General features: G+C 40.1%; 1 protein-coding gene across 1 annotated transcript in view; it reads left to right on the top strand.

The window, feature by feature from the left end:
- PLB1 (phospholipase B1) overlaps nt 1-23532 on the top strand; it is a gene marked incomplete at its 5' end in the record, with an annotated part of 78868 nt that overhangs the window by 9003 nt on the left and 46333 nt on the right. The window contains 16 exons of the mRNA XM_082303313.1: nt 445-496; nt 1641-1727; nt 2213-2275; nt 3589-3671; nt 6071-6137; nt 6792-6896; nt 8379-8468; nt 12747-12815; nt 13627-13707; nt 15192-15258; nt 15960-16018; nt 17090-17163; nt 18660-18703; nt 19550-19658; nt 20559-20610; nt 22534-22614. Of these exons, the coding sequence (XP_082159439.1) occupies nt 445-496; nt 1641-1727; nt 2213-2275; nt 3589-3671; nt 6071-6137; nt 6792-6896; nt 8379-8468; nt 12747-12815; nt 13627-13707; nt 15192-15258; nt 15960-16018; nt 17090-17163; nt 18660-18703; nt 19550-19658; nt 20559-20610; nt 22534-22614 (1183 nt within the window). The remainder of the gene's footprint in view (nt 1-444; nt 497-1640; nt 1728-2212; nt 2276-3588; nt 3672-6070; nt 6138-6791; nt 6897-8378; nt 8469-12746; nt 12816-13626; nt 13708-15191; nt 15259-15959; nt 16019-17089; nt 17164-18659; nt 18704-19549; nt 19659-20558; nt 20611-22533; nt 22615-23532) is intronic.

The raw sequence follows: 23532 nt of genomic DNA, 5'->3' as shown, positions 1-23532 counted from the left end.
GGGAGGATGGAAGTCTTTGATTCTGGAGCACTTCACTGGGCACAGAATATGCTCAGTACTGCCAGAGGCTGCCATTGTGGCTCAGTTGGCACCTCTTGGAATCAGGAGGAACAAAGCCCAGCTTTGGGGTCTGATCACCTGAGTTAACGTCAGGTCTCTTTATAGCTGCAAAACAAACTTTTGGCTCAAGTAGAAGTTGAGATGTGCCTACTAAGCTGCTGTTTTCATCTAAGTGCACGTCTGAAAGTCAGAGAGCTGAATATGAACTAATCACCCAAAGCTCTCTGGGTAGCACAGTCAATTGTCTAATCTTAACACATTTAGGAGAGAAAAGATTAATCCAACCTGAATCCTCAAATGTTGTTTGATTCAATGCTAAAAATCAGCTAAAGCTTTAACCTTACCGACGCCTTCATAATTTCTCTTTTCCTTTCTGCTTTTCAGAGACCTCCTGCATCAAGCTGAAGAAATAGTGGAGCTCATGAAAGAGAATCAGGTTTGTTTAAAGCGAGGACAATTCAGAAAGCATGGTGTTGAAGCAGAAAGAGGCAGAAAAGTGGTTTAATACTTTAAACAGCACTCAAAAATCTTTTCAAAACAGAACATGCCATTTCTTGAGGTTAATGGACTTTGGTCTTTCTGTTGTAAATAAGAATCAATTCTGTGCCTTTCAAGTGCAGAGTTTTGTTCTGAAAGTATCCCACCTTTTTTACTTTTGTGAAAGCGGCTGAAGAGCTTGGTAGGGAAGCCAGTCTGTTTGCTTTCTGTTGGCTAAAGATGTGAGATTTCTGCTAGCTACACTCTGTAACTGTGCCAGTGTTTCTGAGAAGCCAACCCAAAATAATAATTCTCAGTATTTGTCTCTTCAGTTCCTTTTTGGTCTTTTGGGAACATATTTTCAAAAAGGACAATAAAGACCTAGATATGCTTTGGCTGATGCTGGTGAGAGCTTGAATGCTCTCTCATGGCTGAGTGCTTTTTAGGTCCCATCCTGGAGCTTTAAGCATTCATTTCTCCTTTATTCTTAACCATGAGGCATGTTATTTTGTAAAATAGTCTTGAAAGAATGGGAAAATGTAATTGCCAAGGCAATTCTGATGCTGCCTCTTTACTCTGTAAGGATTTAGCATGCATGTTTGTGGTTCTCACCAAGGCTCTTCAGGATTGTTGAGCATTGCCTAATAAACATAGCACAGCTGAGCAGGGCTCTAGCTCTCAGTTTTTTATTCCAGTCTTTGTCCCACTGGTGTGACTGCTTCTCAGCAGTTCATGTACAGTAATCCTGTTGGCAAGATGCAACAGTGATGGAAAGAGGCAGCATCGAGTTCTGTGCTTAGCTGTCCATGCCTGTCTTTTCCAATAGTCTCCTACAGCAGCAGCAATTTCAGGCTCTATCCTGAGCTTTTTGTAGGTGTGTGTTCAGCTTTAATTGCAGCACTTGATGCCTAACCACCCATTTGCTGTCTCCTCTAGGGAAAAGCTGGGTGGCTTGTCAAATGGAAGGGATCACAGTGGCCAGGGCTGGGCCATGGACTGCTGCTTGGTCTCACTGGTTTTAAAGCCATAGCAAATTGTGTGTGAGAAAGGAAAACAGCAAATAGATCACCTATCATCCTATTCCTTTATTTTTTTTCTCCCAGATGATGGATTTCCAAAATGATTGGAAACTGATCACAGTGTTTTTTAGTGTGGAAACCCCATGTTCCTCCTATGCTCCCACACAACTGGTAAGCGCTTTGTGGGGTGGTTTTGCAGTCAAGGCAGGTATTTCAGACATTTTCCCATGCTCTGCTCTCTGCCACAGTGAACCAAAGGCATAGTTAAGTCTGGGATGTTGGGACACCTCTATCCAGTGATGTAAGCTCCTGGCACATGATGTGTTTTGTATTTATAAATATCTGTGCCTTATTTGCCGTCGCTAGTCTGAAATGTCTTAGTGGAACAACTGTTTTCCACCTCAAGTATAAAGATACTTTTCTTCCCTATCCCTGTCTTTTTTTCAACATATGTCAAGTTGTCTATTTATAGGCAGCTAAATTACAAGATTAGTTCCCATGCTATTTACTTGTTGCTGGCTAAGGCTGAATTTAGAAGAGAGTGGTTCTTAATAACCTCTCAGTACACAGCTCAATACACAGGGTTTGTGACTTCTAGGAAATGGATAACTGGTTTTTTCTAGTAGTTTTGATGGCATTTTTTGTCTCATTTGCAGAAGGACTGCATATCAGAAAGCCTGGAAAAACTTACAGCTGTCTTGGATTTTTTGTATGAGAAGGTAAGACATATTCATCAGCCCTGAATAGCTGAATCCTTTGTGTATTTTTCCAGTCTCCCTTTCTAGACTAGGGCTTGTACCACTCTTCACATGGCTTAGAACACCAGTCTCATTGACTTCAACCCACTGGCTCCGAATGTTTTCAATAAGTGCTTTACTCCTGCTTTTAAAAAGCTGATGCATGCAAACAGAAAGGATGGATGGGTAACTGCTCTGTTTTGCAACAAAAGATAATCTCTCACAAGATAATCACTCAATCTTTGGGTTTTTTAAAAATGATTTCTGTGAAAATTGAAGTACATCTGTCTAGGTCTGAAAGTCATGTTTAACAGGGCTGTTGGTGAAAGTAACTGATATCTAATTACTGGTGTGGAACACCTAGGCAGTGTACAGGCTGCTAACTAACTGGCGATGACCTTTACAGACCAGGGAAAACACCCACTAAAATATGTATCATAGATCTTCTTTCCTATTTTGTGTTCATTTTAAAATCTCAGCCTTTATAAAGGTTTTCTAGCTGGCTGAGCTAAGAATTATGTGCTTATCCAGGATGGTTTCTGGGAAGTGTTCTGTGTTGTGCCTTGTGAATAGTAGACTAGATGAGGATAGATTACTACTAAAGCAGACTATAAACTGTTTAACTGAATTATTTCAATAGCATCTTCCAATAATTTTGTTTTGCTGCATTAAAGGCCTACAGCATATTCTAAACCTGCTACGGTTCAGTTGCACCAGGCCATAACCACTTGTTTTTCTCCAACTGACTTCAACAAATGTTGTGTATGGGGGAAGTTCCACCCCCACATTCTCTTCAGATTCTCTCCACTATTATTTCCAGAATCTGTTTATGTGCACTTGTAAAAGTGATGTGTCATTATGTAAATGAAAAGCTGCTTTCTGCATGGGGGAGAGGTGTGGTGGGTTGCATGAGTGCTTGTGCTGTTACACAGGATGTTTCGTCCCCAGCTTTGCATTGCTCTGTTACCACAAAAACAGTAGTCAGTAGTTCTAAGTTCATTTGAGTTCAATTGAATTGGCTGGTGGCCATTCTGGTTATGTAAAATGAATTGCTGTGTCTCAGTCAAGAAATCACGGTCACAAGTACTTCATAAATGATGATACTACATAGCAGGCCTATATAGGAGCAGGGTTCAGGACAGAATTGGCAAAGACTTAGATCATTGATTTTATGTAGGCAGAATCCCAGGCCAGAGGTAATACATGTGAGGTTGTAGATGTAGTTTGCCATAATTGCTGCTTGCTGATCTTTAATTGCAAATTTAGCATGAATACTTTTTACTTTATTACTTCAGGTTCCCAAGGCCTTCGTAAATCTAGTGGATTCCACTGAGCTCACAAATGCCTCTCTCTCATGCCGAAATTACAGTAATGCCAGGTAACAGGTTTCTTTAACTTCTTGTCGCTGTCTCCTGCTGGTGTTCAACAAACAGCTATGTATATGCATTGACTTTATGACTGAGCCACAATCTTCTGAACTGTTTTTCTGCCCTTAATACAAAAGTATGTAAAAGATTTTAAGTCTTTGCTTTGTTTCTGATATACTCTCTCTGAAAGATATATTTTTACTAGGAAGCTAGTGCTTTTAATCCTGTCATATTGGACAGCATATTTAAATATGGGGTCAGAGTGCGGGAAAAAGAGAAAGCCTCAACACTGTACAGGCACTGTTCACCAAGATCCAGAGCACTGGTTTGTTATCAACAGTTTTAGCCACAAATCCAAAACACAGCACCATATGGGCTGCTATGAGGGAAGTTAACTCCATCCCAGCCAGACCCAGCACTGAGATTATGGCCACAAGATTGCATGGTCTAGCTGCCCCCAATTTTTTATTCAGTGATACTTTTGTTTTGCAACTCTCAAGTCAAAAGCTTCAAAAGTTTAAGTTCCTACATATCAGTGTTCACAAAATGGGTAACTGATTTTAAAGGACGTTATTAGGCTATTGGAAACATACTACTTGGGCTTAGGGTATGCAGGGTAGAAAACATCCAAGCTGCCAGTTCCTTATGGTAACTGCATCTATTTATCTGTCTTTCTCCGTACTTTGTAACAAAAGTGTGAGTAGTTTGTGTCCCGATTTAGTATGGAGTAGGAGTGTGCACATGAGCAGTTATGATGGAGTAGTTTACAGCTGGTGAGATTACACTCCATCTTACTCCACAGTAATTTTTTTTTCCCTGTGCTCATGGCATAGGACACCATATGTACTAATATAGTCATCCTGAAGCGTTTCACAAGCTTTGCAAGTACACAACCTTGGAGACGTTCTGATGGAAGAGGGGAAGAGGTCTGGCTGCTATGTAACCATGTGCTTAACAAATACAAGCAGAGGAGAACCTTTCCTTGTCAAAAGCAACTGCATGGGGCACTCTAGCTTATTTCTCCTGCACAAACATGAAGGGGAAAAATGTGAGAAATATGGAAAAGATGCGTTTAGGAATATGGGCCTTACCATATATAAAAGACCTTAAAAAATAAAATTAAATAGATCTGTTTTTCTTTTCCTCTGAGGAATTTTTATATTTCCTTTTGTACTTAAGGCAATTTGCTTTCTTATTGTCAGCATGCTCTCATAGCTGTGTTTATCTGGTTGAATGGTCCCACAAGTTTGCAAGTCTTGGACTTTACTGCTTGTTAGACAGCCTGAGGCCCAGGTCCTCTCCCAGATAAGGACCTCCAGCATTTGGTTACTAAGTTGTCATTATGAGGTGTGCTCTGAGAGAAAAATATAAATCCATACCAAAATGTGAAATTTCAAGAGTCAAAGAGGATAATAGTGGTTGACAGTTTCAGTCCCATGTCAGTACTGAACTTTAGCCATTGAAGTTTGGGACACAATGGGGATTTAAAGGTCCCTCCTTTACTAATTTCTTACTAACTAGAAGCATCTGCACTAGAAGTAGTGCATGAACCCTATCTTTAGGCATGTAACTCTCTTCATGTATTTTATGAGGTTCTTTTGTTAGGCTTGGGTAAGATTCTGGTCCTGAGTTCATATTTCTTTCACTTACCAGCAGTGATAATAGCACTTCATCAGAAAACTCTTGTTTTATGGGTTTAGCTAGAGCTCTGTGAAAAGGATCCTGACACATACTTATTGCTTGTATCTGCAAAGCCCCCCAGAAACTTTCTCAGATTCCAGTCCATCTAGGAAATTTCAAGGGAGTATATCTTTGCTGGAACCTGACTAATCTTTTGTGTATCTTATATTGTTCCTGTCTACAGCTTTGGGAACTCCCAGAGTTCTCCAGCTAGCCTCAAAAATACGCAGTATACGCATCTCACCTTGCAGGTCAGAAATCTGACTGTGCCAGTCATCCTTTAGCATGTGTAACCTTCTGCAGCTTCCATCCACATTTCTAGATGCAGGTCTTCATGCCAAATACTAAAGAAGAAGTTCCTGTGGAAGTATTTTGAGTTTGTTCAATTTTCCTGTGTGACTACAGAAAGGGAGATGTTTGAAAACCAGTGCAGCTGCTATTTTAGGCTTGAGCATGTCGCTAGCTTGTGAGATCCTGTGCTAATCTAAGTCTGGCGTAGTTGTCAACTGACTAGGCTTTCAAATCAAGAAGAGATACAAAGCTCTGGATATGGGAATATATATCATTCTATGTTTACATCAAAAATTAGCATGTTCCATGTAGCCTTTTCTACCCATAAAACAGTTTAGTCTTTAGCATGTGCTTGTCAGTGGCTCAAAAGAAGTCATGCCATCCACCTTGTTTATCAAAAGTTCATAATGTCTTTCATGTTTTTAACTCTTTTCTGCAGCAATCCAGGCAGCAATCAGCTCAGTTGCTCTGCATTAGGTGATAACATACTGAGGTGGTCCTATCAGGTACGGTATCTTTGGTGTTGTTTGGCTCTCATATTGCTAGACATCTCTATTCATTTTCCAGATTGGCCTGAAGCAAGGAGTTAAGGGAAGAATAGCAGTGAGGAAGTTGAGTGACAGCCTTTCTGTCACATATCCATAGCAATCCTGATCCCATTTCTTACCTCAGGAATATTGACAATAGGTTCTCTCTATACCTGAGTGATCTTAGTATCTCTTGAAGTTTTAAATGTCTATATAACTTCAGGCAACCTAGGATTTTTTGTATCCCATCAGAGAAATGATCCATCTTGCCCAGTAAAATGCCACATGATTTAGAAGAGGGAAACCTTCTGTTAAGACAAAGACAGTTGTGCTAGAGTTTCTTTTAAATGTGCCAGGGTGGCAACAAACATGACGTTTCATTGCCTTGCTAAGCTTGCCTCCCTTTCAAAGAAAATGACGGTAAACCATCTTTCTTATAGCTACAAGGATTTTCCAGTTGTTGTGTAACAAGATTTCATGTAATTACTGTCTTTGTTCTGAATTACACAATTTTATTTCTGTGGTTTATTAGGAATGGGGATAATTTTAATTTACTTTAAGCCCTGACGAATCACACATACATTACACTCTCTACCTGATAATACTTATCCCATTAAATGGTTGTCTACTTAGGATGCTTTGGAAAAACTGCTGGAGTCTGAGAGTTTTGATCAAAAGGATGACTTCACTGTTGTTCTTCAGCCTTCTCTCCAAGAAAGAAATCTGCTGCTCAGACTGGTGAGTAAACTCAAGCTGCTGCATTCTTTCTGGTTTGTGTCTGCTGAGACTGAGTGCAATATTCAGCAGGCTTTCCTGTCCTAGGCTGTGTAATGCTGCAAGACAAGGATAGTCAGGCACAGGAAGAACACACCTCAGGATCAGACATAGAAGTTCTGAGAGTGGAACTTGATTTAAACAGCACCAGTCAGAGGTCCTGTGTTTTGGATGCTATGCGCCTGGATAAATCAAGCTATGACACCTCTGCACCTAAGGTCACAAGTGTGGAAACTGTCAGTGCTGCTGATTTTTCCATATCTTTGTAGTCATCACCATATTCATCCCTGATTATGCTCAATGTGTTTGACAACAAAGGCAAAAAGTGGGTAATGTGAAGTATTTGAGGGTTAGAGGGACAAAAGATAAAGGTGTTTGTAAACTATATTGGAAAGTGTGGTTATTTCCCTGCAATGAGTCTGGGAACTTGGGAATTAATATTTCCTGGTGTAGCCAGTAGGGAATGAAGATGGGATTGCCTACAATGTCAGGCATGGTTTTGTCCTAAGTGATTTTAAAGGGAAGTTCAAAGGTCAAGGTTGTCTAAGATCTGGCAATGAAGAGGGAGAGTCTTACTTTTTAGAGAATGGCTCACTTGGCGTGAGGCATCAAAATCCAACACATTAGGTGGTTTTTTGTAAAATAGGTTGGTAGTGAGTCATGGTCTGGTTTCTGAGCATCATAATAGCTCCATGAATTTGAGGTAATTCCGTTGCTCCCCTCAGCTCAGTATCAGAACAAAGTGAACTGGGAGAAGAAATTTTTCTTCCAGGAAGAGAGGTGTCTGCTATGTTACAAAATCATCTTGTTGCTGCTGAGGTCATCTTTTGCCAGGCTTTTTTTTTGTTGATGGCTTGTCCATATGCAAATAGCAGACTTCTAACTTTCATGGCATTACTTTTTATGTCAGTAATTTGCTCTATTATTTCTTTGAATGCCATCATATGTCATAGATAGATTCTCTATTTCATATGATTTGTGGTATGCCTGCAAGCCACCATGTGTAACCTTCCAAACTCTTCCAACAGTTACATTTAATTTAAAATTCAGCATGCTCTCTTAAGACAAATTCTGCGTGTTTCTAATCTTTAAATGCATGTTTTAGCTAGAAGAAGTGTTGTTTGGAATCATTATTCCAAATGATTCATGTGTTCACACCTCTGTCTTCCTGCTCTACTGTGTGTCACTACTGCGATCATGCTGTGCTGTTGCTCTGCTCTTCTTGTCCGGTTGATGTGCAACAATCATTTACAGAAACAGCATCTTTCTGTCTTGACACACCAGTAGTAACTGGGATCAATGGCAAGTGGCTCTGTGAGAATACCAAAGATTGATTTTCTTGTGGATATGAATATTATTTTATAGATTGAGAACTTTTGTGACTGAATATCACATCTTTCCATACTCTTAATTATTTTATGATGCTCAAAGTACTTTCTCTTTCAGGGCAAGGATGGTTTGATTACCACATCAAAGACAGAAGTGGAAATTCTGGAAGATTCTCTTTTTGTGGCTGTGGGCCTCTGGAACAACATGGTAAGCAGTACCACAGAGACTGTTTCTTGCTGAACTTGCCAAGGATGCCTGGTAGCAACCCTGCGCAAGCCAGGCTTTGAGTAGCAAAGGGGCAGGGGAAGGAAGAATATAACAATTATCCCATGACTGCTATCTTCAGCTGTGCAGGGAGATTGCTCTTGAATAATACTAAATGCCTCACGCTTCCAAGACAAATCTCATTCTGTTCATTGGCTGCTATTTTCTACCAAGGACTTTTTAGAAAGGTTTTCAAAGTAGCCCTTTGGGAAGCTTCGCGGAATAAATGAGCTGTGACAGGTCCTTTTTTTGCTAATCGTACCTCTTTGACAGCCCAGCACTGGGTGACTGAGGCTTGCCCTAACCTGAGATTATAGCAATTATACTCCTGTCTACTCTGTCCTCTATCCTGTATCCCCCCACCATTACTAATGAGTCTCAGACCTCTGTCTCCTCCTTAACCATCATCTTTCTGCTGCTATTGCTCATAGTGAAAAGGTGATAGACAACCTTGAGGAGCTCTTGTTACATCCTCAAGAGCTGGATGTCCTATTCAGCTGAGGAAAGCCAGCAAATTGTGTCTTCTATTAGGTGAGAGAGGTTGTCTGAAAGAAATGTGGACTTTCTGGCCCACTTGACTTTGAACACTATGACCGGTGTTCTGTAGGGGGCTGTTTCCCACTGCAGGCTTGAGCTGCTGACACACAGCATTTGTGTGTGTGAGACTGAGTGGATGCATGTACAGCTGGAGGAGTTTGCATTTTAAAGTTGATGATAGGGGCAAGTGAAGAAATGTGAGCTGCTTTTCAATATGAATGAGACAAAAAAGCAGGCATGTGGGTTTGGACTCAACAGAACGAAGCAGGATGTTACTGTTTGGATATGCCCTTACATCCATTGTTTTAGACAAAATATTGATTTTTTTGTTTCTTTTTAAAAACTTTCAATGTTTCCTGTTTCTTTTTCTAGTAACCTTAGAGAGCACATGCAATCTCTTTTTTAATTATGAAGAATCTTCAGTGGCCAATTAAGTTAGATAAAATATAAAATACTTTTTTCTTGTTTTGCAGTCCATGTGTTAATAAGGTTTTCTTTGGAGAGTACCTATTATTCCTGTGTCTGTCCAAATTATCCTAAGCATGAAGGAGAAGATGTCTATACTGCAACCACCTTTTCATAAACCACATTTTAACATAAATTCATACATATTGGCATGTTATTGTTTTCTTTTATGCTAATTCAAGCAGTAATAATGCTGTTGTAGCCCTGATCATTTAAAGAAGCAGAATTTGCAGGAAGAGGCTTCTCTTCCACCGGATGATATATCTAGAAGAACAGTGCAGTCACTTTAATAAAATACATTATCTTTTAGTTAGAGTTAGTATGACTTTAGTTAGTTAGTAGGAGGCAAGGAGGTAAAATTGATAAGATGTTGCAGTGGTAACCTTGGTACAGCCATGCTGTTATCTCCTTTGCTGTTATCTGTGATATTCCTTGTGATGATGTCACAGTTTCTACCTCAGTTCTTCCATGATAAAATAGATGCCCTCTCTTTCATTCTTCTGTCTCTTAACCTTTTCTGCACAGACTTTATTTGTCCTCCTGTGCTCTGTTCTTGAGCAACCCATTCGATGGCATGTTACTCTTTTCTTGTCACTCTAATTCCCAGGAGCATTTTGTGGAAACAGCAGAGATGAAAAACCATAAGCAAAATGAGGCTGTGCTTTTAAGGCTGGCTGCAGCAGGGCCAGTTACCCAGACTTGGGTGGTGAGCATGCTGTGGAGCCACCAGGACCAAAACATTGTCATAAAGGAGACAAATACCTACTTCATTTTATTTCAGTGTTTTTTCTCAGTGTGAGGCAATTCCTCTAGTGAGGGAACAGCCTAGGTAATCTGGAGGAAGAGCAAAATGTGGCAAAACCACATCTTGCCACTGGTTTGAAGAAAGACTGCAGGAATGGTAACATTCCCCTCAACTCGTTTTGCCATCTTTTTTCCTGACTTCTCTTTGATTTAGTGGAGTTTTCATGGTACATCTGGCAGTCATCAGAAAGGGGCCTTTCAGGATTGTTTCTTTGTCTGCCTGTGATTGTCTTGTCTGCCTGTATTCTGCCACAATGTAAAAGCAGATATGAAAGACAAGTTCAGCATAAAAAGGACTAGCAGGTGTCCTCACCTCATAAAGGTCACTCCAGTTCTACTGGGAAATCCAGCCAACAGTTTATGCTGACTTCTTTGAAAACTAAGAAAAAAACAACCTATTAACGCAGTCTTGGGAGCTGATTGGAAATCAGTTGGCTTGCAGAAAACACAGCAGAATAAAACTGCATTCAGAGGTTTCCCTTCTGCTCTCTGCCAGGCTGTCCTTACCTTGTTTTGAAGCTTGGTACCAGCCTCTTTCCTGGAATAATTACCTGCTTATTGGCCAAAGGGCAAAACCTTGAAAATCTAGTGGCAGTTGGCCTTAGGGCTGCACTGCAGCCTGGCAGAGAAGGAGCTGAGCCAACAGATCCTAAGGGCTTGTCCTAGGCAGGGCTGCATATTTCACCAGCACAGTTCCAACTCTTTAGGATCAGCAATTGCAAAGCACACCAGAGAACAGTCAACTAAATGACATTGGAAAAGCTGAGAGAGGTTGGCTGTGTACTTGGACAGCTTCGATGTTTACCACAGAGAGCCTGATCATAGGCATTTGTCAAAATTAATCAATTTTACCTCTGGCCATTTATCTGAGGGCAAAGCTCCATTCATGTATGTAAAAAACTTCACAAGAGTAAGAGCTTCTTGTCTTTTGACACTCTTTTGTGTAACAGAAATAAACCCCAACCCTATCATGCAACCAAAAGAGAAACTAAACCCAGGCAAGAACCCACACGGGAACAGTGCGGCAGGAGGCTGCCTGTGCCTCTCTTCTGTGTTCAGGGGTTTGTGCTGCCTCAGACCTTGCTGAGTACCAGGGCAGACCCACACACTAAGTGGCCTGCATGACAGATGTGCTGCAATTCAGGGGAGGCTTGGTGGCCACCGTACAGCCCTGGTGCCCCATTCCCTGACCAGGACCGGGCAGCTGAGCTGCGCGGGAGCTGTCAGTCTTTGCTGGGAGAACAGGGTGGCTGAGCCAGCTTGAACTTACTGCCTTCTCGAGAAATTTGTTCTTGTCACCCAACTCCCAACACATGCAAGTGTCTAATACTTGTTTGATCTTAATTTCTGGTCAAGAAATACCATGTTGTAGGTATCCCATGTTTTGTGGGATGATTCTGTGTTGGAAGTATATTTTCTTTTAAGAATGGAATTAAATAGCTACTTTGTTTCATCCTAGGAGGATGGGAAAGCATCCCAATGTATCTTTCCTCTGAGCTTCATTATTTTGCTTATTTTGGGGAAATTTGTTTTATTTCCCCCTCCTGTCTCAAAAAAGCAGACTGTTTCTTCAAATGTTTCTCTCAAAGAATATAAACTCTGTAAGCCTCTTCTCTATTTCTCTGAATTTTCCCATTGTTTTTGTTGATGGAACAATCAAAATAGAATATAGCATTCCTGCCCAGAGTGTATTGGTGACATCAAGCCTGCTGCTGTTGTATTTTCTAGTCCCTTCCATCCTGTTTCTTGTGTAGGCTGCTGGTCCTGGCAGCTGCTGATGCCAAGCTGAGCAGACATGCACTGAGGGATCTAAACCCTCAGCCAATTCCTCAGTGTGTGATTGCAATTTAATTAGCACTCAGCAAGCTGTCTGAACAGGTGAAGTGATTATTTTTGGTATTTGCCCCTTTGTGCTGTCAGTATTTTCTGAATAATTCCATAATTTTTCATTACAATAATCCCCTCTCCATCTTGTTTCAAGAAGGTCAACAAACATAAATGTTATTAAGTCTCTGTATGGAGTTGGAATGCACCTTTTGGTGTTGCCTAACATGTATGAGAGTGTAGATAATGAAACAGTTCTGAAAGGTAGGGTAAACTATCAACACTTATAGAGTCAACATTCCCAAAAGCTGAATTAATGTTCGGATGGAAGTTTTAGTCGTGATGGGAAGAGAGTCTGCTCGCGTGAGAGGACTTGTTTTCAGTTCCTTGCTTTGGAAGGTATACGTGTGGTATATTGTGCCTAGATAAATATTTATCATAAGCAAAATAAATTTTTAAATATATGTTTTTAGATATATGTATATGAGCCTGATGGAAAACTCCAGGCACTAGAGCCTTCACATTGCTGCTGCTCTCCCTTCCTTCCCACACACAGCATGTGTACAATTCCTCTGTTCTCTCCCATTCTAGATGCAGCCAGTTGGACAGAAGCAGCCTTATGGTGTCACAAAAATTGTTCAGGTCCAGTGTCCATCTCAGGTAAAAGGGCTTCCTTGTTATTCTGTGATTTTATTTACTCTTTGCAGAATTTCCAAGTTTTCAAATACTGTTGTTGTTTTCTGAAGTTCTTGGGAATGTGCTCTTGCCCAAGTTATTGCACTGTTAAAAACTGAGTGTTCCTAAAGTTCATTGACACAGAGTCTTTATTTTCTACAGATGAAACTCTGAAAAAAAGAATTTCTGACAAAATTTAGTTGAATCATCTTTGTCAGATATTTTTTTGGTTCAAAATATGTCTAGCTAATCTGAATTTATTAATTGCAGGTACGAGGTTCATTATCAGTATTCAAATCTGTGTCACCAATAAAATCGAATCCATGTATTTTATATACTCTAGCTTTTCTAGATTTGCCTCTGCTGCCAGATTTTACTCATTCAGTCCCTGGAGCTGTCAGTAGTCAGGACTGGAGCATCTCATGTTGAAAGAGCAGGTTCTTGAATGCTTTTGCATTTAAGCTCTGACTTCAATAATTTGATAGTGATAAAATACTACTGGCATCCAAAAGCTTCTGAACAGCAATTAAAATATCAAAGAAATAGAATTTTATGTTTTGTTTGATGTTAGGTTTAAGGCAGGAAGTGGTGCTGTGCCTAGAGCATACCTAGGACCGGGCTTCAGACCAGGGCTTAACTTTCAAGTCTAACCTGGTTTACTTCACTAATGCAATGTTCATTCAAAAATTAATACTGTAAAGTTTTTTTTCCTCACGTAAAATATAGCCAGAAGACTTTAACATCAGCTGACTGTGTTTCCACTAGCATTGGTAAACATACTCTCTTCACTCTGCAGGAAAATCCGTATTTGTTTACATATAGAAATAGTAACTACTCATCTTCCCTGAGGACATCAAACACCAGAGAAACATCTCAGGTACAGTAGGACTGTTTGCATGAGATGGACTGAGTGTATTCCAGGGAGTGGGGCAAGTGGGTTAGAGTGGGTTGTAGCCTAAATAAACAGTGCTACCTGAGAAAACTAAATGCAAAGCTCCAACTTTTTACTTCCATGCTTGACTAAATAGTCAGTTTAATATCACATTTTCTCCCTGGTGGGCTCTGTAGAGTTTGAGTAAGGTAGATGCGTTCAACTAGCCTGAAGTGGGTCTTGCCTTCACTGGAAGAGCCTATGTTAAACATCTGGATGAAAGTGTTATTTTTCCTGGGATAAGAAGACAGTGAAAATGGAGCTGTTTAGTCCTACCATGGAAGAAACTAGATCAGTTCCAACCACTGTGTTTACACAGTGATTCATCTGTGTTTATGATTTCATCTTATTTATGCCACAGTAAAACTGAAGAATATGGGTTTTCCTTTTTTTTTCTTTTCTTTTTTGTGAGGTAGTTTCAGATTAGAAGTGTGGAGAAAAAGACCCATGATTGTGTTTTATAAGTCAGAGTACTCGATTTTGAGCAGAAGTTGATGTTCTCAAGCAGTTACAAAGTGAGCTGATAATGTTCATTTTCATGCCTCAGAACACAGTGCCTGGGCCACATCTAGACAAGATGGCCTGTTCATCACTGGAGTTGTAATATGCATTTCTGCTCACATTTTAATGTAGTGTCATCTGTTTTGTTAGTTACCTAGGGTGTACAGACCTCTCCATGGGGCAATGGTACCTACCACTCTAGTTTTTGGAAATAGCTGTAGTGTAAGGAGGTGTTAAGGAGGTAAGGAGCAATACTGTGTTATGTTTGTGGTTGTTTTGTTGGGTTTTTAAATTAAAAATTAAAGGCCCAATCCAGAACAATGGGACAAGACATACAAGTATCTTTTCCTGAGGCAAGTTAGCCTACTTAAGGAATTCTGCAGAGAGATTTGGAGCAAAAGCACATCTTTGAGTCTTGTGTGGTGGTTTGCTCTGGTATACTGATGGTCAGCCCTTCACTAACAGTAGACTTTGGGGGTATTTCTGTCAGTAGACTGTAACCCGAAAGAGCCAGGAGGGCAAATCCCTGGCTGCACATACAGCACTGCGTATGGAGAAGGCAGGCTCATGGCCTGCTGACAGAGGTATGGTTTTGTGCTAGGATATTCCAGAGATGGTCAGTTTCTTGCAAAAGTTGTTCAGGGTATGGGCACACCCAATGTTGCATAGCTGAGCACAGCATGGCTCAGAGTCTAAAACGACTGACCCCACAGGTAGGCAAGAGTTGTGCTGCTCTCGTAAGGCCGCACGACTTCCGAGCAGGCTGAGCTCGTGTCCACCTTCAGAAGGCGCACTCTGAGGGCAGGCCTGCTGGGTAGTTGTATGCAAAGTACGTGGGGATTTCATTAATCTAATGCTCTGAGACGTAAATTGTTTATCGTGCCCAGAGTACAGTGAGACTGATGCGAAATCTCGCCCTGTCTTTGCAGGAGAGGAGTTATGGAACAAATATTCCCTGTACTGACCGGGTTCCCTCTGATACGGTTCCGGTTTCAGGTATGGTACTAAGCCTTTTTGTCACAGAGCTACTTCATTTGATGACAGAAGGAGAATAGAGCTGGATTTGCTCAGGAGCTCTGGAGAAGTGCACTTTGTTGGCTGTGGCTTTTAAGAGCCTTTTTGGAACAATATGAGTGGTTGTGTAGCAAGATGCGAGTTCACTACCTCGAGGGTGATGCAAGTTTATGCGACTGCGTCTTCCGTGTACAAACCAAGAAGTGACAGTGGAAAAGATAGGAGGCAGTCAGGTCTTTCACTCCCAGGGTGGAAAAACTGTAGGGGGCTCTTGTTAATGCAGTCTGAGGTACAAAAACCCTTATGGAGTTCTGTCCTTGGGTAGGTTTTGTCTTTCCTCAGAAGCTGTGATGGTGCCAAATATCCACCCTGTGCTGGCACCAGAGCTCTGCCTGCTTTTCAGTCATTTTCACCAGTTAAAAGAAATTCAAGGACAAACAAATGCAAGACTGAAGTCTTGCTGCCTCCTTTGTCTCTGTAGCTACTGCCCAGCTATGGTACCAAGAATCATTTCTGATTTGATGCCTATCAGTCTCTGTCATTCTGAGCTGATGCTGTCATGAATATTAAAAATACTGTCTTTGTAATGCTTTATTATATTTATTCTGAGGAAAACTTCTTATAACCATCATAATTTGTAATTTTCTTTCTTTCCTTTATGCTACCTTTATTTTTTTTTCCAGTTCATAATTTGAAACCAGCAGATATTCGGGTGATTGCTGGCCTGGGAGATTCACTCACAGTAAGTAAAGATCACTGGATAGCCACTGATAAAGCTAGCAATTAAATTTCTTATTTTTTAACCTGGGAAATGGAATATGTACAGTTATGCCCTATTGAGCCAAACACATTTTTCACATTTTTTTTTTTCCATACTCCACCTTGGCTGGCTGATTGGTAATCAGATCATGAGTCTAATCTGAGTGCACAGTTCCCATTTAAAGTCCACAAGAGTGCCACACAAGGAAGAGATGTAAGATTAGATTGTGCAGCAGCAAAACTAGTCTGCTAGAGAGGACTTGCAACAATTGCTTTCCTTTACTCATTTTTAGCAGCTCCCAAGGTATTGGGACTGAAAGCTATCAGTAAGCAGCATGAAGAGAAAGAAAAAGTTCTGCAGCTGATTGTGTGTATCTCTATATCTATGTAATATGATAAATATATATATATGATAATACCAAAGCCTATAAAGCCATAGTAATTTATACTAACTAAATATATGATTAAAATTGCAATAGAACACCAGATGTGTCAAGTGTAACTTACCTTGGGAATTTTTTTATTTTAGCATTATTCCTGGTACTGTGTAAGCTCATTACCCCTACAGTGGCATGATTCTCCAATCAGTGGTGACTGCTTCACTGCTCATGTCATAATTCATGTTTCCTATGTGTTCTGTGCTAATTATCACATTAAATCCTTGTAGTCTTTCCTTGGAGAAACTGGGAAGGATGTAAAATCACTGTACAACTTTTTAATGTGAGGAACATTATAATGAATTAATTCAGGACCACTGCTATCTTATTTACTCCTTATGTAAATTTAGAATTATATGGGTATTTTGAACATTCTCAAGTAATTTTTCCCCACTTGATCTAATCACAAAGTTGGTAGAAGAGGGTAATTCACTGAAACACACTTAAATACCTTCAGCCTTTGATCTTCTTGAGAACAAGGATCTGTTCTATTTTGGGAAGATGACATAGCTTCCTTCATTAATATGCTTTTTAATTATTCTCACTAGGATCAGTCAGAGAACTAGTTACTGTAGCAATGCTTATTTTCTGAAGGTGAACTCGTCTTCTTCTTCCAGGCAGGTAATGGGGCAGGATCCAAACCCCACGATGTTCTGGATGTCCTGACTCAGTACCGAGGTCTTTCTTGGAGGTGAGTTGCAGGAATTTTCCCCCCAGTGGGAGAGAATCCATTGTCTTCAGTTTTGACCTATATAGTTGTTATTGTAGCAAATGGAGGCTTGTGGAAACTGGATTTGATGTCACATTTTGCATGAAGGCACATGGCTGTACTATTACTCATGATAAAGAAAATACTCAAACTAGTGGCTATCTCGAGTACAATGTGGCATGGCTGGAATTGACCTGGATACGTGGGAAAATGGAGTTCTTGTTAAGAAGTTCTTTTCCAATCTCACAGTTGTAGGAGATCCTGGAAAGGGGTCCTCTAGACTCCATTGCCATTACATCACTTGCCCATTCTGCATTTCTGTCCCTGCTCTTTCTGTATCCTGTCTGCTCTTGCCCAGTGTGGCCCACGTCACCCATTAGTCTCATTTAAAATTGGTGGTCTACAAAAAAATCTTTTCTGCTGTTGTTTCATATGTAGTATCTCTTTCCTTGATCCTTTTAAGTACTGCTTACATCATGGAGAACAGTTTATCAATTATGAGTCGATACAGGCTTTTACATATGCAGCATGTTGTTAGACACATTAAAAAGGCTCTGAAGAAGGGCAATCACGTTCACGTGTTAATCTGCAACTGCATGATTTAACACCAAACTTGTCAGGCTGATCTTCTGTTCATCATTTTTTAAGCCACTGTAACTCTAGAAGAAGTCTGGATATATTCACAGAATCGTAGAATGGCCTGGGTTGGAAGGGATCTTAAAGTTCATCTGCTTCCTACCCTCTGCCATGGGCAGGGACACTTTTCACTAGATCAGGTTACTCAGAGCCCCATCCAGCTTGGCCTCAAGCACTTCCAGGGATGGTTCTAGTGCACCTCAAAATCTGTTCCACATTAAAGGGATACAATAGAGGTGTTCTAAAACAAACATTTAATATTTTTATCTTTAATAGTAATCTATTGACATTTTTTTTGCAACAAGTCTATTAGTATTTTCTTGAGCATGAAGGAGAAAAAGGAGCACACAGACATAATGGTCAATTTCACCAGTCTAGTAGTATTCTTCAAGCTGAGTGAAATGGGAGAGGGGGGAAGGCAATGGGGGAAGGAAAAGGTACTGGTTTTACTTACCACTCTGAAATAGATGCTTTTAGAACTTTTTGTTGTGGTTAGATTTGTTAACTAAAAATGGAAGCTATAAATATTTTAATAGGTACAACAATAGCAAAGGTGGCAGCCTTGAAAAAAATCGCATTTCTTTCAGCTAGGTTTGAGCATGTGCCAGAACACATGAGAGAGCTGGAAGGACAGCTGTTGTGCAGGGCTTCTAATATGATTGTTCTGCTGGTGCTGACAGTGTCTCTGATGTTGTGACCCGCTGGGGACAGGCCCCCAGAGTCTGGGTGTGCTCTGTAGATGTGTGGTAAGCCCAAAGGGGCGCACTCTCCTACCTTGTCCGTTGCCTTGCCGAGTCCATCGTACCTTGGAACACTTTTTTCCTGTTCTTTCTTTTTAACAGTGTTGGAGGAAATGAAAACATAAGCACAGTCACGACACTGCCAAGTAAGTGACTTTTCCTGTAAATTTCATAAGTATGTGGTGCTGTTTATTATTAGAATACCTACTGTTATAAAAGGAGACAGGAGAGAAGGGTTAAAATGTGTAGCATGACACAAGCAATCCCTTTGTGTTCAATGTCCAGTGCTGAGTAAAAGTTGCATAACAACCAGGCTGTAATATGCTGTGCATGACTTAAATATGTATTTTGTAATTCCTAGGTTTTGGTTGTTTCAGTATTCTTCTGCTGGTTATAGTTCTGTCTAAAATGTGTTTGGGATAGATGAATCAAAGATCTTAGGTCATAGCCTAAAGAAACCATTTTGACTGTATGAGTAAGTTGTTTTAGGCAGAAGCAGAATCACATTACAAGATCAGATTTTACATGCTTTTTAAAGGTCAGGACACTTTACATCTGAGGTGTTTGTAAGGCTGGTTTGTAACCTAAGATCTAGAAGGGAATCTTGGGTCTTTGGGGTTAATACATCTGGGGCCATCAGGCTAAAGGATTTGATTCCAACCTGTCTGCAGTTAGAGCATGATGGCATGAGGATCTCCTGCCTGAGTATATGGTTACCCAGCCTTGCTTACCAGGCAAAATGGCATTGCTAGCCAAGATGGTCATGTTAGGTCATGAGATCTCTGAATTACTGAAATTCAGGAATCTCGAAGGCGGGGAAATGGTCATATGGTGATGAATCTCCATGTTTATTATACTTAAAAGGTCAATATTTTTTTGGATAGCTATCTCCTAAAGCTTTATAATAGTCTTTTGCTAAAGTCTAATCTTTATTGCCTCATTTGTTACCTGCTGCAAGAAGCAATATTTTAGGGTGCTGTCTTTTCCTGCAGATATTCTTCGTGAGTTCAACCCATCCTTGGTAGGGTATTCCATTGGCACTGGAAAAGAGAATTCAAACAATGCTGCATTCAACCAGGCCGTGGCAGGGGCTCGTGCAGAGTAAGAGGGAAACTTTTAATTTTAACAGAAATTTGATTTTTTTCTATAAAATTCCTTGTGACTAAAAAAGGCCCAAGCCCTGGACTTTGGCAGGAGCACAGTAAGTCTAATAGGCAAACCCAGAGACATTTTTTATCCTAACTGTAGCATGAAGGTCAAGAAATGTGATGAGGACTTTGCAGTGTTTCTAATCTATGTCAAATAAGTTAGGAACAAAAGCAATACTTTCTCTAGCATTTTCAACCAAGAAAGCCACATCATTTTACAAGCACTACTCAGAAAGCTTTCCTGTTGTGAGACAGACAAAAGATATCTCCACTTTATAGGAGGTATATTCAAGCCCGCTTGTCCATCAGGACCAAGAGTTCGTGTAGAGACTGAGAAAATTGTGGATTGTTTAATTCCTGGTCTGCCAGAGCTGGGAATTAGCTAGAGATTGCTGTGCACTGTCTTCAGTGCAATTCATATTCTACTTTTTTTTCCACTGGTAACAGTTCTTATAAGACCTACTTCAGTGCCTTGAGGCTATATAATAACATTGGTATGAGCACAGATGCTTCAGAGCTATGTCTATTGATAGCATCTGTCTGATGGTGGGAAGAGAAAAGTGCATTTTCTATATAGCTTGTAAAAGAGTAACTATGCAGCATTTGCAAAGTAGCCCAGTGCCTGTTGGATGCTAATTATTTTCTCTTTTTTCTTTTTTCTTCACTGTCTCAAAATATGGGCTTTGTTGGCTATATCATATATTCCATTCAATTAAAAATGGACTTTCTCTGGGGTTTTGGGGTGTTTGATGTCCATTCATCAGCTTTCCTCTTTGCTTTGCTATCTATGCAGGATTCTTTCTTTATATTTTTGTAAATTTATTTTATGATTTTGTTTTTCTTTTATTTTTAGCGGTGTTCCTGAACAGGTTAGGAAACTGGTGGACCTCATGAAGAATGATTCAGTGAGTTTAACATGTCATTAATATCTTTAGAATGAATGGCATCAGTAGTTTCTAACAGACCAAGAGCAGATCTCAACAGGGAATGCCAAACTTTAAAGCTGTAGGTAAAGCAGGGTACAGTGTAATTCTTCTCAGTGCAGAGTGTAAGTCAGCACAAAAAAATTTATAATGACTCTTAATTGAATTTGTACCAGCCTATGATAGTTACTATCAAACCAAGATAATTGTAATCTTCTCATCATTTTTACTGCAAGTGCTCTAAATGCTTCCCCTTCCAACCTGTGTCACCCTGTAAGATAACAGAACCTTTTCTCTGTGAGGATTTTGCTGTGGTACTGTTAATTATCTTGTAAGCAGGTGGTTTTTCCAGCAAAAATGATACATGCTAGGATGTTGAGGGCAAGCTTTTCAAGTAGCAAATCATGTGGAGTGAACATGTGAAGTGAGGAAGGGACTGTTTTCTAGAAAAACAAATGAATCCTTTCTTTCATCTAGTCATCAGCTGATTTTTGACTTGCACATTTATTGTTAGGATTTATTTGATTAATGGTCTGTAAAATACACATTAGGTTGAGGATTGCTTGCATATTTCCCACCTCAGTTCGTCCTTTCAGTGTTTGCTATTTGTAATTTGACAAATGTGCTATGCAATCAGTGACCTAAGTTATATTTTAATAGTTTGGCTTTCCAGTTGTGCAGCTGGAAAGCAGCCAAAAAGCCTTCAAGATATCTGTGTGTGTGTTTAGTGTAAATACTTTGGTGTGTAGATATTGGCAAAAATATTTGCAGTACCTTCCTTTTTGGTTCACTTTCTTGTAAACAAGATTTCAATCTGATGGATGCATCTGAAGTGAGATTAAAAGGAACAGCAACTAACAATGAGGGGTTGGATGGTTTTCATTCAAACCATTTAAGGCTTCTAGGCATTAGTCTGTCAAATTTATTGGCTTGAAAATGTTAACAGAAATTAATGGAAATATCTTTTATTTAACTAATAAACATTTTTATTTAGCTAGTGAAGTTTTTTCTGACTAGAAAGCAAGCTCATAGTAGAGGTCATATATCTTTGATTTAAGAGATCCTTTTTCCCCCCTCTTTTAAAAACACTTGCTGAGTGCAGGAGGAAATTTTCCCCTCTTTTTGATTTTGTACATTTTGAGACCAAACTATTGAACAAGGTGTATATGAGCTGGGATATGTTGCCTCCTGCCTTTGAAGAAAGATGTTTTCAAACAGCTTGAGGCTGATGCACTATTGGTGCTTTTTTTACTGGTGTTTTACACTGAAATTAAAGCATAAGGATATTGAGCACAACATCCACAACATGGTACTAAGCATATTTGAACCTTACCTCAAAGCTAAAAAGGTGCTTATTTACTGTAGCACAATTACATTGATTTAGCTAGCTGTCCCTTTGCAAAATCCTTGGAGAAAAAAAAAGTGCTGTAATGTTTTACCATTATTGTTAGATAGAGTTAATATTGCCCCACTGTTCCTTGCAGTTTGTCTCAAAGCAAGGCTGAAATATACAGTGCTCCTGGGTTTTCCAGCAGGATAGCTGCATTATTTATGACACAGTAAACCACGTACCATAATTTTTGCCATGAAGATATGCTTCTAGGGCTGCAAGAGGAGTCACTATACACAAGATATTACTAAGAAGAGCATACAGGTAGATTTTGAGCAATAGTTTTCTGAAGCAAATAGTTTTCCATGATGCCATTGCTATTATAAATCTGGTTTAGATCATAGCAGTTTCTACATCTTCAGTCATGACTGCAAACTTGTTTTTGTTCTGGATGCCCAGGGAATGATAGCCATGTACTCTGAGAAATGGGAAATTTGTGTTTAGTACGTTGCCTGCATCTCCCTCCTTTTCTTTTTTAAACTAGTAACTTCTGTTCCATCTCCTCCTCTGTGTAGAGAATAAATTTCCAGAATGACTGGAAGCTCATAACACTTTTCATAGGAGGAAACAACCTCTGCGAACACTGCGAAGATCCAGTAAGTTCCCTGCTACCTGGAGTATGAACTGGGCCAGTCAAGTCACCCAGTCTTTATGCATTGCAGGGGGTGAGAGGGAGGAACTTGGTGGGTGAGGCCAAAGTAAGGTAGGTCTGAATTGTGCAGCTCTGGAATGTAGCTGTACTGAGACCTTCAGGTGGCTCAGCATAATGTTTTGATAATGTTAGAGATACCCTTAGAACACCTGTAAATTACATAACTGTTGCAATTTTGTTTTGCTGTTTACTAGGGTTACTTTTTGTTGCATGGTCACTTTATCTCCTGTGGATAGAAGGTCAAGAGCTTTTACTCCTCTTTGCCTTGCTTTGCCAGTCACCCTCCTAAGTCTTACTTGGTAGTCTCTTAATATTTTCAGTGCTATGGGAAAAGTTCTAAGCACAGCTCATGCTGGTTCAGTTATATGTAATGTGTACATATTGTGTATATGTAACATATGTACAGTGTCCAGCCTTTGGTATGTGTGACTGTAGATGAGGTGAAAGGCTGTGGCAGACTCCTCACTTAGTGATGAGGGTTACCTACTCACAGGCAGTTGAGCACATGACTGTCGTTATCCATGATTCATTTTGGATCAGGAAGAACAGCAAAGCAGCACAGTAAGATGGTTATAAAACAAGGAAGGAGCAAATTAACCATTCCTACCTTCTGCTGTCAGCCCAAACGCAAAGTGCCTGTTCATGTGACTGGGGTGGGTGACAAGGAGAGAACGTGTTTGCATCCAAGGATCACAGTGGTCTTTGTGTCGCACAAGTACAAATAGTGCCAGCCACAATGTTCTTGGTGAGCTGTGACTTAGGAAATGAGTAAGGGATCTGAGCTGTCTACTTCTATAGAGTAAGCAAGTGGAGCTCTCAATGAACTTCTGCTTGAAATTAAATGAGAGAGAAAAAAAGGCTG

Source organism: Coloeus monedula, assembly GCF_965178545.1.
Source record: "Coloeus monedula genome assembly, chromosome: 2".
Taxonomy (NCBI): domain Eukaryota; kingdom Metazoa; phylum Chordata; class Aves; order Passeriformes; family Corvidae; genus Coloeus; species Coloeus monedula.
This window is presented reverse-complemented; position numbering and strand designations above follow the sequence as displayed.